This window comes from Lutra lutra, chromosome 5 (genome assembly GCF_902655055.1).
Source record: "Lutra lutra chromosome 5, mLutLut1.2, whole genome shotgun sequence".
In the NCBI taxonomy this organism is placed as follows: domain Eukaryota; kingdom Metazoa; phylum Chordata; class Mammalia; order Carnivora; family Mustelidae; genus Lutra; species Lutra lutra.
Window position 1 is genome coordinate 48,992,166 of NC_062282.1, and position 15,726 is coordinate 49,007,891.

The 15,726-nt window shown below is 50.4% G+C and overlaps 1 protein-coding gene across 3 annotated transcripts in view; it reads left to right on the forward strand.

Moving 5' to 3' along the window:
* Window positions 1-15,726, forward strand: part of CYFIP2 (cytoplasmic FMR1 interacting protein 2) — a 124,914-nt gene that overhangs the window by 29,021 nt on the left and 80,167 nt on the right. For all 3 annotated transcript variants that reach the window (XM_047729268.1, XM_047729270.1, XM_047729269.1), the window contains exons 5-11: window positions 532-633; window positions 4,220-4,401; window positions 6,133-6,229; window positions 7,558-7,686; window positions 10,198-10,302; window positions 12,330-12,421; window positions 14,258-14,375. In XM_047729268.1, the coding sequence (XP_047585224.1) occupies window positions 532-633; window positions 4,220-4,401; window positions 6,133-6,229; window positions 7,558-7,686; window positions 10,198-10,302; window positions 12,330-12,421; window positions 14,258-14,375 (825 nt within the window). The remainder of the gene's footprint in view (window positions 1-531; window positions 634-4,219; window positions 4,402-6,132; window positions 6,230-7,557; window positions 7,687-10,197; window positions 10,303-12,329; window positions 12,422-14,257; window positions 14,376-15,726) is intronic.

Genomic DNA, 15,726 nt, shown 5'->3' on the forward strand with positions numbered 1-15,726 from the left:
CAGTTAGCAGTCTTGGGTGTGCAGGCTATGAAACAGCTTCCATGGGATTCTGATGTGTTGAAAACCAATGGACAGAGAAAATGGGTTTCTGGATGGGGCCAGGCATGGCCAGAGGGCCTCACGCTGTGTGCACGCAGAGCAGTGGCTGGCACATTATTTTCTGCTTAGACGCTGATGGGCTGCAGTGGGTTAGGAGTGGGGGAAAGGCTGAAGGAGGGAGACCTTGCAGACCAGGGTAGATGTGTATACAGCTCAAGGTCAGGACACTGAACAGATTGAAGAGGAGGAGGGTTTGATCTCAGAACCAGCTGGTTTCTTTCCCACAGCCAGGGTCTGGGGAACAGTTCTGCTCTTGGTTAGACCCATCAGACAGGGCTACCCCAGCCCCCTGCTCACTAGGGTGATCACTGCATTTATCATCCTAAATGAGGTGCCTTCAAGAGTGCAAAAGGGCTCTGTTAATAAGACGACAGATGTGAACCAGAACTCCCTTGGCAAAGGAGGGTGTGTGATTCCCCCCTCTCCCTACAGGTAAAATGCAATGAGCAGCCCAACCGGGTTGAGATCTACGAGAAGACAGTGGAGGTGCTCGAGCCGGAGGTCACCAAGCTCATGAAGTTCATGTACTTTCAGGTGAGGGTAAGGGTGGGTCTGAATCGGAGACTCGAGAGGCGCGGCTCTGCCGGCTGCTGGGGCATGGATTTTTGACCCAGCTTATTTACCTTACCCACTGAGCAGATACCCCGTATGTGCTCCTGACACACTCCTTGGTGAGCAAGATAGATAAGCCTCCCTCTGTCCACGTGATTTACGTCTTAGGGAGCCCATGAGTATGTTTCGGGAGGAGGAGAGACTGCCAGTAAAAAACACACAATCCTTTTCAGGGTGTAGTAAGTGCTGTGAGTAAAACCAAATTAAAAAATCCTAAGTCTGGGGTGGAGGGTGTCTGTGACCCGGTGTAGCTGTGGGGATGGCCTTTACACTGAACTGTGTAGGTGACAATCATCTGGCGTATGAAGACCAGAGAAAGAAGGTTTCAGGCAGAAGGAACTGCAAAGGCAAAGTTCCTGAGGCCTGAAGGGGCACGGCGTGTTTGAGAAATAACGGGCAACCAGGGCGCCGCAGTGAGTAGGGCGGCTGATGGAAGGTGACCCGGGGAAGTAGAAAGGACCTGATCTCCAGGGCACTGTAGGCTGGGAGGTCAGACATGAAAAGATTACGTGCATTTTACTCAGGCCTCATAGAAGCCCCTGTGTCCTCGTGACACGTTCTGGTTTGAGGTTTTGCAGCACTGTTCTGGCCGCTGTGTAGGAAATGGATGGGAGGTGGGGAGACAGTTACAGATGCAGAAGGTGAGAGGGGAGAAGAGTGACAGCAGGGAGGCCAGCTGGGAAGCCAGGAAGAGGAAATCATTTTAGGAGGAAAAGAGAAAAGAGCGCCGTGGGGCCTCCATGAATGGAAGTCAAGAGGGCAGGCTGCTTAAACAGGAATGGCCAAGGGAGAATAAAGCAGAGTGGTTGGTTCCAGCAGTCATGTCGGACCCCGTGCGGGAGTGCAGGTTGAAGACTTCGAGGCTGGTCTGCACCCTGGGGCGGGAGTCGTGGCACACACTGTCTCCCCTCCACATGTTCCACTGAAGAGCTGAGTGTCATCAGGAGCCTCGCAGGCCCTGGCCGGGTGTCCAGCCCGTGCCCAGCTCTGCCCAGGCCTCTGGGGGCGGGAGATAGGAATGGTTGGGGGAGGCGCACACGCGTGCAGCCCAGGGCAGGAGGGCAGCTTCCGAGGCAGAGAAACTCAAGGTTCTGCACACTGTCCCTGTGAGCCTGTGTGTTCTGTAACATCTAAACCCTTCAACTCTCTCACCTTGGAAATCATCCCTCGTCTCAGGTGTGTGGGGAGGATAAAGGAGTTCTCTTTGTGGAGAGCCAAATGGAGCCCTGGTTGCAGAGCAGGTGTGACAAATGGCAGCTGCTGTGACTAGGCTGGTCTCTTTAGGAAGGCAGGCCCAAGAGAGAACTATCCAGAGGCTGACTGAGTGCTAAATGGGGAGGACTTCCGACAAAGAATTTGGAGAAGGGAGGATCTGGAGTAATCTAGAACTATGTTGTTGAACACAGTAGCCATTAGCCATATGGGACTATCTACGTGAAAACTAAATAAAGTTCAGGTCCCCCAGCACACTAGCCATGAGGTGAGAAGGGCTCAATAGCCACATGTGATGAGTAGCTTCCATATTGGACAGTGCAGTTATGAAACATTTCCATCATTGTGGAAAGTTCCACTGGACCTGGACTCGAAGGAGAGAGGATGGCTTGTCTGGGCTTTGGAGAAGGGGAATGACTGACTGGGACAGGGTATCCCATGTCCATGGAGTGAAGTTCACATACCAGGAGGGATTTCTCTCCTTCCCCCGCCTTCCCCTCTTCTTCCTGTACTTCCTCCTCTCTCTGTGTCTTTCTCTGAATTGCTGCTTTATCTATTTTTGTTATTGGTCAGCTGCTTTTTTCGGTAACAGATTTTTTGAGATGTAATTCACATACCATACAATTTATCCTTTATTTTATTTTTTTTTTTAAGATTTTATTTATTTATTTATTTATTTAATAAAGAGAGCACAAGCAGGGGGAGCAGCAGAGGGAGAGGGAGAAGCAGGTTCCCTGCTAAGCAGAGAGCCCGATGCGGGGCCCGATCCCAGGACCCTGGGACCATGACCTGAGCCAAAGGCAGTGGCTTAACCATCTGAGCCACCCAGGCACCCCCAATTTATCCTTTAAATTGGACAATTCAACCATTTTTTATTTGTATATTCACAGGGTTATGCATCCATCACCACGATCAGTCATAGAACATTCTCACCCCCCAAAAAAAATCTCATCCCTTTTAGCTACCACCCCATTATACCCTCCCCTCCCCCTCTCCAGCTCTAGGTAACCACGAATCTGCCTCACGTCTCTATGGAGTTCCCTCTTCTGGACACTGCATATAAATGAAATCGCAGAATAATGTGATTTTTGGTGACAGACTTCTTTCACTTAGCATATTGTTTTCAAGATCCATCCATGTTGTAACATGTACCAAAATACATGACAAAATACTAAGCTACTGTATGAATCTACCACATTTTATTTACATATTTATTAGTTAATAGACATTAAGGTTATATCCACTTTGGGATTACTTATGAACAAGGCGACTGTGAATATTCACGTATATATCGTGGGATAGACATATTTTTATTTCTTTTAACTATTCTCCTTGCTTCTATCTTTGCCCCTACTGTGGATTCTCACCACAGCAGCTATTGTGACCCCCTTACAGTACAATTCAGACCATGTTATCCTTGACTCACTCAGTGTAGAGACCTGAGCCCTCACAAAGTCCTGTGAGAGCCAGTGGCCCTGGTCCCTCTGTGCCTCCAGTTTCTTCCTTCTGCTCACTTCACTTCAGCCACTGGCTTCTTGCTCATTCTTCAAACATGTCAGGGATACTTCCACCTTAGGGCCTTTGCACTGGCCACTCATGCTGTCCAGAATGCACTTCCTTCAGTTATCCCTGTCTTTCTCCTCTTCTTTCAAACTCTTTTCCTAAAAGTCGCCTCTGGATGATTTCTTCTCTGATCTTCCTACTAAAGTGTACAGCTCTCCCTGCCCTTCCTATCCCCCTTTCCTGCTTTATTTTTCTCCACGGTGTATATCACATTCTAACATAGAGTATTTGTTTTGTTTTCTGCTCACATATAAGTACCTTAGGGCAGGTTTTTTTTTTTTTTTTTCCTGTTTTGTTCTCTACTTTCCTGGAGTACCTAGAATGGTTCCTGGCACGTAATAGATGCACAATAAATACAATTTACTGGCTGCATGAGCCTCTCTCTCTCTGAGTGTGTCTCTCACTCTTGGTCTCTACCCTACCCTGTCTGGTGCCTGGCACTGTCGTGCTGGGATACAAAAAATGAATAAGACATAATGTTGCTCAGCAAAGGCATAGTGAATGAATTCCTTGGTTTGACTCACTTGGCTGCAGGTTCTAGGCTCCCCTCTCCAAAGGAGCTCTGGATTTAGGGGCTCTGCTAAGAAAGATCTCCTGGCAGATCTGACTCTCTCTAAATGTCCACACTCTGACCAGAGCCCCAGAGGAGGGACCCTTCATCCTGCTCTCCACCGAGAGCACCTTGAGCCCCCTCCGGGCCGCCTGTCCTTACCCGCTGCCCCTCCCCCCGCAGCGCAAGGCCATCGAGCGGTTCTGCAGTGAGGTGAAGCGGCTGTGCCATGCAGAGCGCAGGAAGGACTTCGTCTCCGAGGCCTATCTCCTGACCCTGGGCAAGTTCATCAACATGTTCGCCGTCTTGGATGAACTAAAGAATATGAAGTGCAGCGTCAAGAACGACCACTCTGCCTATAAGAGGTCAGGGCACCCTCCCTGCCCCTCCTCCTGCAGAGCCCACCTAGGGGAGGCGGGGCCTAGAGCCCTTCTGCCGGGCTCCTCCTCCAGAACCGAACCAGCCATCCCCCGCCACGGCGGGGGGCCTCTCTGTTTTTGTAGGTGTTCTGTCGCAAAACGAGGTTAGAGCCTCATTTTTCCCGACCTATAGTGGTTTCCCATGCAGTTTGGGACCAGAAAAATAATCATAAGATAGTCACATCGGTCATTTCCTGCAAGATTCAGAAAGCCAATTCACACTGTTTCTGTAAAAGAAGGAACTGGATTCGCTCCCAGAACGGAACGGTTTCACTCTATCTGGACCCAGATCCTCAGGTGATGGTGGTCCAGTTCCCGCTACCCCTAGGCTCAGCTTTCCCTGAGAGCAGCTTCATTCACAGGCAGGCCTGTGCCCTGGGGTGGTCGCTGACAGCTGGCGGCTTCCCTCTGACCAGCGTGGCAGCCCCAGCTCCGAAGGAAAGAAGGGGCGCTTGTTTCAAGTACTTTTGCCACAGTCCCATGGAGGATTGTCCTGGCTCTGGTCTGGGTGGTGTGTGGAGCCCTCCCTCGGTTACTGCTGGGAGTGGGGGCTCCAAGGGGCAGGTCTGGCCAGCGTCAGCTGAAAAAAGGACTGAGTGGGTCAGGGACTGTCAGTCTCCAGAAATTAGGATACAGCCATGCAGAAGGTGGCAGTGGGCATTCGAAAGCAACAGATACTGTCCTGCATGTTCCTGAGGCTCCCATGAGCTCTGCAGTGTCTAGAGACGTGTATTAGGAAGGCTCTTCTGTGTCACTGATGAAGAGGGCCCCTCCTCCTTGAATCACATCCTCTGGGCCTCCAAGATAACTGGAGAAACCCGGCAACAGACCGATCCCCACCATTTTCTCTTCCCGAGGGACCTGCGTAAGCCCGGGGTGCATGTCCACAGGCAGAGCCCCATCTCCAGACTGGTTCAGAAATAGCCACTTTCACAAAGATTTCGTAGACAGCACATGGCTTACATAGTATCTCCCATGCCCCTCCCCACCGTCCTTCCTCCCATTTCTTCCCAGTTTGGGCTACTCTTTGCATTGTGGTCCCAAGTGACACACTCACAAGCCACGTGAGCAAGGCATATCTATGCTCTCGCAGTCGGCCATGACTCAGGACGCACCACCACCAGGCTAGGCTGGAACAGCGCAGGGTACTGTGTGGTTCCCCCTTTGAGCCCTGTGTATGTTCCCCATGCCCATGATCCCTTCACCTCCAGTCCTGTTAGGTGGAATAGACTTCTGTTTCCATGCAGTGCTTTGCTTTAGAAACTTGGAGGTTTTCTGTAAATAACATAATCCACGCAAAACCAACGCACCCTGCCTGGGATTCCTCTCCATGACCGCTTGTGGTTTCATAACAGGTCACAGCCCAGCACAAGGGTGCTCATTTCACTCTGTCTTGCCACCTCTGGCTGGTTTCTAGGATGCTAGTTGCCCTTAAACTTGCTGGGTTGGACCTATTCTTGCCTCTTAATTGTAGGTGCCCTTAATATAGGGTGTACATAGCCCCAGACAAAGTGACTCCAGAATACACTCTCCTTTGATTTTAGAGTCCCCTGTGATATTCAGAGCTCCCTAACGCCAGGGGGCGGTGGAACTCTGGGTTAGGTGGAAGTGGGAGCCCCTGAGGCCTGGCTTGGGCGGGTTATGTCTGAGCATTCCTCTCCATGACACCATGTACAGGGCAGCCCAGTTCCTGAGGAAGATGGCGGACCCCCAGTCTATCCAGGAGTCACAGAACCTTTCCATGTTCCTGGCCAACCACAACAGGATCACCCAGGTGATGGCACATTCCTTGTTCATCTGGGCCTGGGGTCTCAGGACACAGGCAGGGGCCTGACGATGGAGGGACCACGAGCAGGGAAGCCCAGTCCAGATGAACATCCCCACTTTCCTACTCGTGAATTAGCAGACGTAAGTCTCTTCTCCCAACCACAGATGACCCTTTTACCCTCTGCGGGGTTTTGTTCCCTGAAAGCCTTCTCGGCCCACATGCCACCCTCACGTCAGTGAGGACTGAGAGCCTGGGTTCTGGAGTGTGACGGCCTTGTTTTCTAATCCTGGACCCTCCACTGACCCCTTGTGAGAACGTGAGCCAGGTCTAAGCCACCATTTCCTCATCTGTGAAGTAGAGCTGTTATTTTGAGAATATGAGATTCCATCTCCTAGGACTGTTGTGAGGAATGAGAGACCATTTCAAAAGGCTGTGGTGAGCAGAGCCTGACGAATGGTCAGAGCATAAGCTGCCGTAGCTATGGTTACTGCCGCCACTTTGCCAGGCACCCCTGCAGCTATGGCTCTCCCGCTCTGACTTTATGTAACCCGTCCTGCTCACCCGTTAGGCCAGCCTAAACGGGCGCCAGTGAGAATGTGGGCAGGGCGCTGGCTGAGAGGGGCCCTCCATCTTGGAAACGTTTTCAGGCCCAGACCTCTCTTGGGGATGCTGCTGGCTTCACTGGGCCCTTCCTCCTATTGGCTGACTGCACAAGGCTGTCAGTGTTGACATGTTTCTTTCCTGAGATTCAGCCCCAGGTTTTGTGGAAAGCAGTAGCAGCACCTCCCACGGCCTCCCACAGGGCCCCAGGTTGTCCCTTTGGAGAGAAAGGGCCTGAGGTGGAGACCACAGACTCTTCTCTGATGGGAAGTGCTTCTGTACCACCGTGCCCTGCAGGAGGGGCACGCCTGCTGGTCTTGCTCTCCTCCCCTGGACTGGGTCTTTCTGTTATCATCTGAGATGTCATGGCTAAGTCTACGCCCTCAAAACCAAGCCTAGATTACCACAGGCCTGTTGCTGGAAAGCTGTGCTGCTTTTCAGTTCAGCCCAAGAAAGGAATTTCTCACTGTCAGAATTGCTAGGAAATAAAATGGAGGCTCCAAGCGGGGTGGCTTCCCTGCTGTGGGAGAGTCACAGGAGCTCTGACCAACCACTGTGGGGACTTTGAGGAGGATATGCAGGCTCCGTCCACCTGGGATGGTCAGGGGGGTTATGCTCTGTCACTGCCAACCAACTGTGGGCCTTCCAGGGTGGGGGTGAGGGTGGTGGGGGTGGTGTGGGGGAGGGCAGGGGAGCAGGAGAGGGGCTAACCAGCGGGGGGCGCTGCTGTTCAGTGTCTCCATCAGCAACTGGAAGTGATCCCAGGCTATGAGGAGCTGCTGGCAGACATTGTCAACATCTGCGTGGACTACTACGAGAACAAGATGTACCTGACCCCCAGTGAGAAGCACATGCTCCTCAAGGTACGACAGCAGCCACACAGCCCGGGGCCTGGACTTGCCCCCCGTGCCTACCCCCCCACCCTGCTTACTGGAAATCTTAAAACACACACACACACACATTTATTTTTTCTTATTTAAACACTGATACAAATCTTACTGGACATCATTTTTTATAATCTGGCTTTTTTTTTTTTTTTTTTGCCTTTAATATGTCATATATACCTTTCCAGATGTTGTTAAGGGTATTTTCTGGGATGTCGTTTTTTTTGTTTGTTTGTTTTTTAAAGATTTTTATTTATTTATTTGACAGAGCAAGAGATCACAAGTGGCAGAGAGGCAGGTGGGGGGGGGGGAAGCAGGCTCCCTGCTGAGCAGAGAGCCTGATGCAGGACTCCATCCCAGGACCCTGGGACCATGACCTGAGCCGAAGGCAGAGGCTTAACCCACTGAGCCACCCAGGCGCCCCTGCGCTGTTGTTTTTAATGGCTGCTGAGTATCCCAATGCCCGTGGACATTGTCTTTAAACAAATCCTGTCATTGGCTATTTGTTTGCTGAACTGCAGTGAACATTCTTACAGCACAACCCCTGTATCCACACTCTTGCCAAGTCAGACGTCCCAGAGGAGAAATTGCTGACTCAGAGGGAAAGCAGCATCTTCCAGCTTTTGCTGTATTTTGTCAAAGTGGTCACATTGGTTTCAGCAGTTTATAAGTTTCATTTTTAAATTATCAAGTAATAGTTATTGTAGAAAATCGGGAATATATGGAAAAGCACAGAAAATTTTTCTCCCTACAGTCTTTCCATCCAGAGGTAACATTTTTAGCATTCTGATGTATTTTCCTGTACTTTTTCTGTGCTTACAGACGTTTTCAGCATATGCCGTATGCTTAAATTGTGTGTGTGTGTAATTTTTATCGCATTTGATTAGACGTAGCGGGAGTGTCATGCTGCCGCTCGGTGATGCAGTCTGGATACCCTTGCATTTCTTACCCATTCCTCCGCCTCTGGCTGCTCGGGTTGTCCCTGATTTCTCTCGGCAGTGGTAGCACAGACACAAGCGGCCTTCTGCATGTTCTTCTGACACGCCACCCAGCCCCTTTTGAGTCTTCGCCAAAACCTCCCCTTTTGATGTTCTCCTGGTATTTTATTTTTCCTCCTCTCCTTCGTGCCACCCCCTCTACCCTAGAAATCCCAGCCCTGTTGGGTTCCCTTCTTTCTATTCCCATTGCACCTTGATAGTGTTTGCAGGACAGGGTGGCTCAGTGACTTGTTCACTCCGGCTTCCTCCGCCTCATCAGAAACCCAGAGTGCCCCAGAGCCTAGTGGTCTCTCTCAGCCCCTTGCTGTGCCTCCCAGAATGGCTGCTGCCACCCACCAGCTCACTAAATCCCAGCCCACCAAGCACTCTGAGATGCTGCCAGCAGATTTTCTCTCACCGGCTTTTACGGTCTCTGCACCTCTGCTTCCCAGCCCTGAGCTCTCCACTTCTCCCAGCCCAGGCTCCGGGTCTCGACGCTGGCTGTTCCCCCATTTTGCAGTTAGTGTTCATGAACTCAGATGCCACCAGGGTGCCGCTCATCTAAGGTGGGAGAGTCTGGCACACACCCTGCAGAGCATGGGACCGAATGGGACGAAGAAGAGGGTGTGACCTTCATGGTCCTCTGGTCCAGGCCCTTAACATGTCAAGGGTGACTTCCCTACAGTCACAGCAGCTGCGAGCCAGGAGAAGCTGCTTCCAGCCTAGCCGTTCAGGCCCTGGTCAGCCTTGCTGCACATTTGATAAAAGGAGCAAAACATGTCAGCTTTCAAGAAGCTATTAAATGGACCGGCGTATCAAGAGTCAGCCTGGTGACCTGCTTATAGAGCGTTGTCATGCAACAACAAAATGTGTTTTGAATGAAGTCACCAGCAGCTCCTTGGGAATCTGTGCATTGTTTTAGCTTCCTCGGGGAAACAAGTGAATAGTTTGCACATTCATACAACACCGGGCAGGTATTCCCAAGTCCCTCTGATGGGCTAGCCCCCAAGGAGGCAGCCACAGGCAGCGCTCAGCCCTGTCTTGCAGGAAGCCTCTATTAAAAAGAAGTTGTGGTCAGATCTGCCTTCAGACCCTGTCTCTGCAACCTATTAGCTGTGTGACCTTAGCAGGCTGGCCAACCTCTCTGTGTCTCTAATTCCTCATCTGTAGAATAAGGTCACTGTGTAAACTTGACTCCTAAGATGGTTGTGAGAATTGAGGAAAATACCCAGGGAAGCCCTACGCACAGACTCCGGCCCCCAGTAAGGACTTAGCAAGCGACCATCATGATCACCTACTACAGGGTGGTCTGGACCTCTACACAGAAGTCCAAGTTTAGTTCAAGTGAGATTTATGTCTCCTTTCTTCAATTGAAGACACATGGGTTTTGAAAGAGGAGGTATCCCTACAGGATGTGCATGTGTGCGTGCAGAGTCCTCCTTTTTTTTTTTTTTTTTTTAAACTTTTCCAATGGTTGTAATGGGCTTCTGTGCTCTGCCCCTTCTCACTCTAGGTAATGGGTTTTGGTCTCTACCTGATGGATGGAAACGTCAGTAACATTTACAAACTGGATGCCAAGAAGAGAATCAACCTCAGCAAAATTGATAAGTTCTTTAAGGTCAGCACCTGAGGGTGGGGCTGCACCACAGGGTGGTCCCTCTGAGGAAAGGGAAGAAATTGGCTCCAACCAGTGGGGCTTGTTGGTGGAGCTTGTAAAGGCCCCAAGGAGGAGGCGGAGGAGGATAGAATGAGAGGGCTTCCCGCTGCCCTCCGTAGAAGCTGCTACACTATCTAAGTCTGCTCAGGGCTTGGCCGAGAGGCCTGACAGTTTTTCTGCATATTGCCTTTGCTCTTTCCTGAAATCCCTTGCCAGCTAAAGAAAGAGGTGCATCCCAGAAGACAGCGCCTGCCTTAATTTTCCACATAAACCAGAGCTCACAGAAGCTGGAGGATTAAAGACTGGATTTTAAATTGATTCGTATTTGCAAAGTCACAGCCTCTCCTGGTCCACAGGCGGTGGCGGGGGGGGGGGGGGGTTCGGGCGGGGGGGCTCCCTTGGCTCGCCCCTGCCTCTGGGCACTAGGCCTCATCATGGTCCCTTATACACTCAGACCTTTGCAGTGCCTCAGATGTGTGATCTTATGGCCCCAAATTTCTAAAAATAAAACCTTGGGATTAAATGAAGCCTTTGAGGTTTTCATGAAGGGATTTCCTGCTTTGGAATTGAATTCCATGGTGTCAGTTGTACTGGCGTTGGGCACGCCAAGGTGGAGCCTCAGAGGTCAGACATGGAAAAACCAGGCTTAACATTCAGAGTGGAACCACTCAGAAGTGTGGCATGGGGGACACTGGGCTGGGCCTGGGTCTCACTGACTCTTCCAGGTTAAGGGGGAAATAAATCACCAAAAGGTATCCTGTGGCTTTGCATGTTTTCAAGGCAGGAAATTTCACTTTTCTCTGGAGCTGCCCCAAATGAAAATAGGGCTCATCTCAGGAAACTTTGCAAAATCCGCCCTTGCCCTCAGTCAGCATGAATGAAATCGGGGTGCAGTTGAAGTATACAACTTTGCCACAGTTGGGCCTGGTTTTTAGTCTGGCTCTGCCATTTGATAGCTGGATAACTCTGGGGAAATCACTAAACCTTTCTGAAATGGAGTTCCCCAGTCTGGAAAATGTGAACACTGAGGGTATCTACTTTCTAGGGTTCCCTTGAGGATTCAGGAGGAAGGACATAGGTGGGTCAGAGCCCTGGATTATAGTCCTGGGTCCTTTGTGTAAAAATGACTTGAGTTACGTAACCTCAGTTTTTTCATCTGTGAATTGGGGATGATAATAGTACTGACCTCACAGAGTGTTTGTAGGGATTGAGATACTGCTTTTTGTTTAATAGACTATTTTTTAGAGCAGTTTAGGTTCACAGCAAAATCAAGCAGAAAGGGCAGCGTTTTCCCATTTCCCCCAGAGTCCCCCGCCGTGAGCAGCCTCGCCCACTATCAAAATCCCCCACCAAAGTGTTGCATCCTCTACAATCTGCAAACTTCCACTGACACATCAATATCACCCAGAGACCATAGCTTACATTAAGGATCGCTCTTGGCGTTTTACATTCTACGTGTTTTGACGAACACAGAATGATGTGTATCCACCACTGTCCTAAGGATCTTGGGGGTTTGAAGAACTTGACAGGGTGCCTACCGCCTAGAATCCAGTAGTCCTCACCGGTCTCTTCTCCATTTGGGCTGGTCTTCACTTAGGACCTGTCTGCCTCACCCAGCTAGCGGCATCCAGGTACCCACTCCTAGTCCAGCATTCACAACGGCAAGGACCCACGAATCCCAGGGAAGTTAGAGCAGAGAGAACCCTGCCCTGGGAGGCAGGCCGCGTCTGGTCCTCTTCCTTCATCCATTCTGCCTGCTGTGTCACCTTGGACAAATCGCTATGCCCCTCTGAGCTCAGTTGCTGGAACATGGGTTGGCTGGAGGCAGGGGAGGCCCTGTATACTGTCTGGTGACCCAGGAGCATAATCAGAAGCAGAGCCTAGGGGTTGGCCCAGAGGTCCATGGAGGAGGCATGCTTTCCCCAGTGGAAGGCAGCCGGCCGGCCCCTCCCTCAGCATCTCATGCCTTGTGTTTGCTTCCTTTGCAGCAGCTGCAAGTGGTGCCCCTTTTCGGCGACATGCAGATAGAGCTGGCCAGATACATTAAGACCAGTGCTCACTATGAAGAGAACAAGTCCAAGTGAGTGCCTGCCATAATGTCTCTCGGCTCCCGTGAGGACGCCCGGCCCGGGCAGGGGGCCGAGGGGCCACTTCAGCCCCTCCCCCCTCCCCAGAGCCCTGGGCAGGTGGATTCCATCGCCACACTGGCACCCAGCCGGCCGGAAGGGAACAGCGGAGGGTGCTCTGAGCCCTTTTGTATCTGCCCTTTACCGCCAGGGTTCAAAAGCTCTCAGAGCACAGCCACGCCCCTTCTGTGTCCCGGTGTTGACCCATGCTGCCCACAGTGGGACAGCAGGAGCCCTCCTTCCCTGGAGAAGGGGGAGGACTGGCTGGCCCTCAGTGGCCGGGCGGAGCAAGATGGTGTTCTTCAGCATGTTCATTCTCACCTCTGATTTGTGTCCGTGCAGTAAGTATGTCATTGAGAATATGGTTTAGACGGCTCCACCTGTGAACTGAGTTGATAGCTTCACCTTGGATTGTTTTATAAGCCACTGTTCTGGGTCATCAGTGCTAGAACCCGGGGTGTCAGGGACTCACGGCAGGTGGGTGACACCCAGCTGCGGTCTGGGCCTCTCCATTGATCTAGGGGGTTGTTAGTAAGGTTCCTTTTGTCTGCATCTTGCCCAAAGCTGAATGAATATGACCTTTCCCTACAGAGAGGGACTGACTGTCCTTTAGTCAAAAGTGAGTATTTGTGACTGAAAAATAGGTAAACAGAGTGTCCTTGAACCACACCAGCCTTGAGCCCCCGAGAGGGAGTCTCACCAAGGAAGCTGGGTTAGTCTCTTCGTAACCTGATTGCTGCTAGCGTGTGAGGAGGTTTTTTAGGAAGAGCATGGAACCGAGAAGGCTGAACTCCTTTCTTCACGTTTCCTGTGTGTATTGTGGGCCACCTGAAGTTGGGCGGGAGTGGTGATGTGGCCACAGAGGGGTGTCAGAGGTGTAAGTGATCCTGTCCCCATTCCTGTACCAGTAAGCCAAGATAAAAGTCAGGGCAAAGTATAAGCATGAGGAAGTCTATCCCCAGTCCAGGCACTCTTGTGAAAACCACTTCCGCTTCAAGGAGATTCTTTTGAGAGACTAAATTTTTTCCAGAATGTTTATCTGTCTTGTTTGGTGCCCATGCTTAGTCTGTCTCCTGGGTCACCCAGCACCAGATGACAGAAGGCAGTAAAGGGGCCTGTCTTTTTTTTTGGGGGGGGGGGGTTGGAGGAGGAAGTAAAGTCTTTTATTCATTGATTTCCTCTCCATTTTGGGATGGTTTTCCCAATGATATCTTTCCAAAGGAGAAAGGGGAGGGGCAAGGGGAGCAAGAAGGTGGTGGGGGGAGAGAGAGAAGGAAGGAGGGAGAGCATTCCAGCAATACCTCTCAGAACACATGTTATCCATCACCGTGGAGTCCTTTCATGTTGCCCGATCACGTTGAAACAAGAGGCAGGATCCCTGTGAGCCTCCCCAGTCCCATCCTAATGGCCCCAACAAAGCTAGCTTCAGTCTCAGGATGTCAGTGCTGACAGTCGGTAGGCAGGCCCAGGGAGGTTGCCCACCTGGCCTTTTCTTTGCTCGGTTTCTAGCTCTCTGTAGCCCTAGAGAGGCTCCTCATTCGTATAACTGGTAAGTACTGTGGACACAAGTTACCTGGGAAAGCCTGTGATTGGGTTTTAGAGGAGGAAGAAGATTATTCTGCTCAGCCTGTGGCAGGCTGTCTTCTGGTGACTGGGACACTTGCTGGGTCCACCCAGGGCAGCCAGCCACATTTGGCTGAGCACCAAGAACAACTAGTGAGTGCAAGGAGCCTATCCCACTGTGGCACATCGGGCCAGGACCTTCTCCAACAGTGTGATTTTATGCCCAGGTGGACGTGTACCCAGAGCAGCATCAGCCCCCAGTACAACATCTGCGAGCAGATGGTTCAGATCCGGGACGACCACATCCGCTTCATCTCCGAACTTGCTCGCTACAGTAACAGCGAGGTAAGCTCGCCCTGCCTGCTGAGAGGGAGCCCAGTGGGGGCTCAGGGTATGAAGGGGCAATGACTGCCCAGAAAGGAAATGATCCCAAGGATGAAGGAGAGCAGGAGTGAGGCCATACATATCGGAAGCTAGAGGGCAAAGGGGCCAAGGGCATGGGTTTTAGAGCTAGACAGAACTGGTTCTGCCACTGACCTTCACAAGTTATTCACAATCTCTGAACCTCAGTTTCCTTATCTGTAAAATGGGATAATAGTGTCTAGAAAGGTTCACTGAGAGGCTAAAACAGTAGAATGCATGGAAAATGCATCCTGCACAGCAGATAACAGTGGCCCAGTAATGTGGTTCATCTGCACATGATCCCAGCCATTTCCACCCTGGATGGCAAGAGAAACAGTTCTGAACACTTGCTCAAAGCATGGAGTGTCTTAAAACTCCACAATAATTATGCTTGTAACACATCAGAAAATACAATTAGGGACAGAAGAAGCCCGTAAAATCTCTTGTAATCCCACCAATTACATTTTTACTGGTGTTGAGTTTTTCTTTCTTTTTTTTTTTTAATATAGAAATATAGTCAATGCACAAACCTCAGAAAAATTACAGATATGCAAAGGAGGGAAATCAACCATGTAAAATTTGACCAGCCAGAACCAACTGTGATTAATATTTGGGTTTATCTATCCTCCTGGACTCTTCCCATATATACCTTTCTATTAAATGTGTGTGTTGGTTTGATAAACACGGTCCCTGATTTAAACCTGGATGACTGTTTGCTCACTGCTTCCACCGTGTGGCTGGCAGCCATAGTGCGCATGCTTTCCAAACCCAAACTCTGAAGAGGTCTTTGATCAAAGGGCAGCATAGTTGAAGTGAGGACAGTCAGACACGTGCACATGGTGTGGTCGTTAGACAGGTGGCCCATATTCTTATGAGGGCTCTTGGAAGATATGGACCGAGCTTAAGCCCCACCCTTGGGCTTTCTTGACCATATGCCACAATCTGAACTAAAGCAATGGGAATAATTTCAAAACCAGGCCTCCTTCATCCTTGTCAAGTCTTAGTGTGATGTAAGAGTGAGGTTGACTTCAAGGTTTTTTTAAGTTGTACATTTTATGCATGTGTATCCACAAACAAGTCTCGTTATTTGCAGTAATTGTATTCTGAAAAGTGGGCATGAACCCTGGATCAACAAATACTGAACAATTCCTCCCAAAGGAAGTACAGAGTTAAGTTCCTCTGGTCACGACATTTTCATAGGCTGATGAATATATAACCTTGTTTTCTGTGCGTTTCTATTTAAAGATGCCATATGTAATATATATTGTTGATTTACAGACATTAACTCACATGC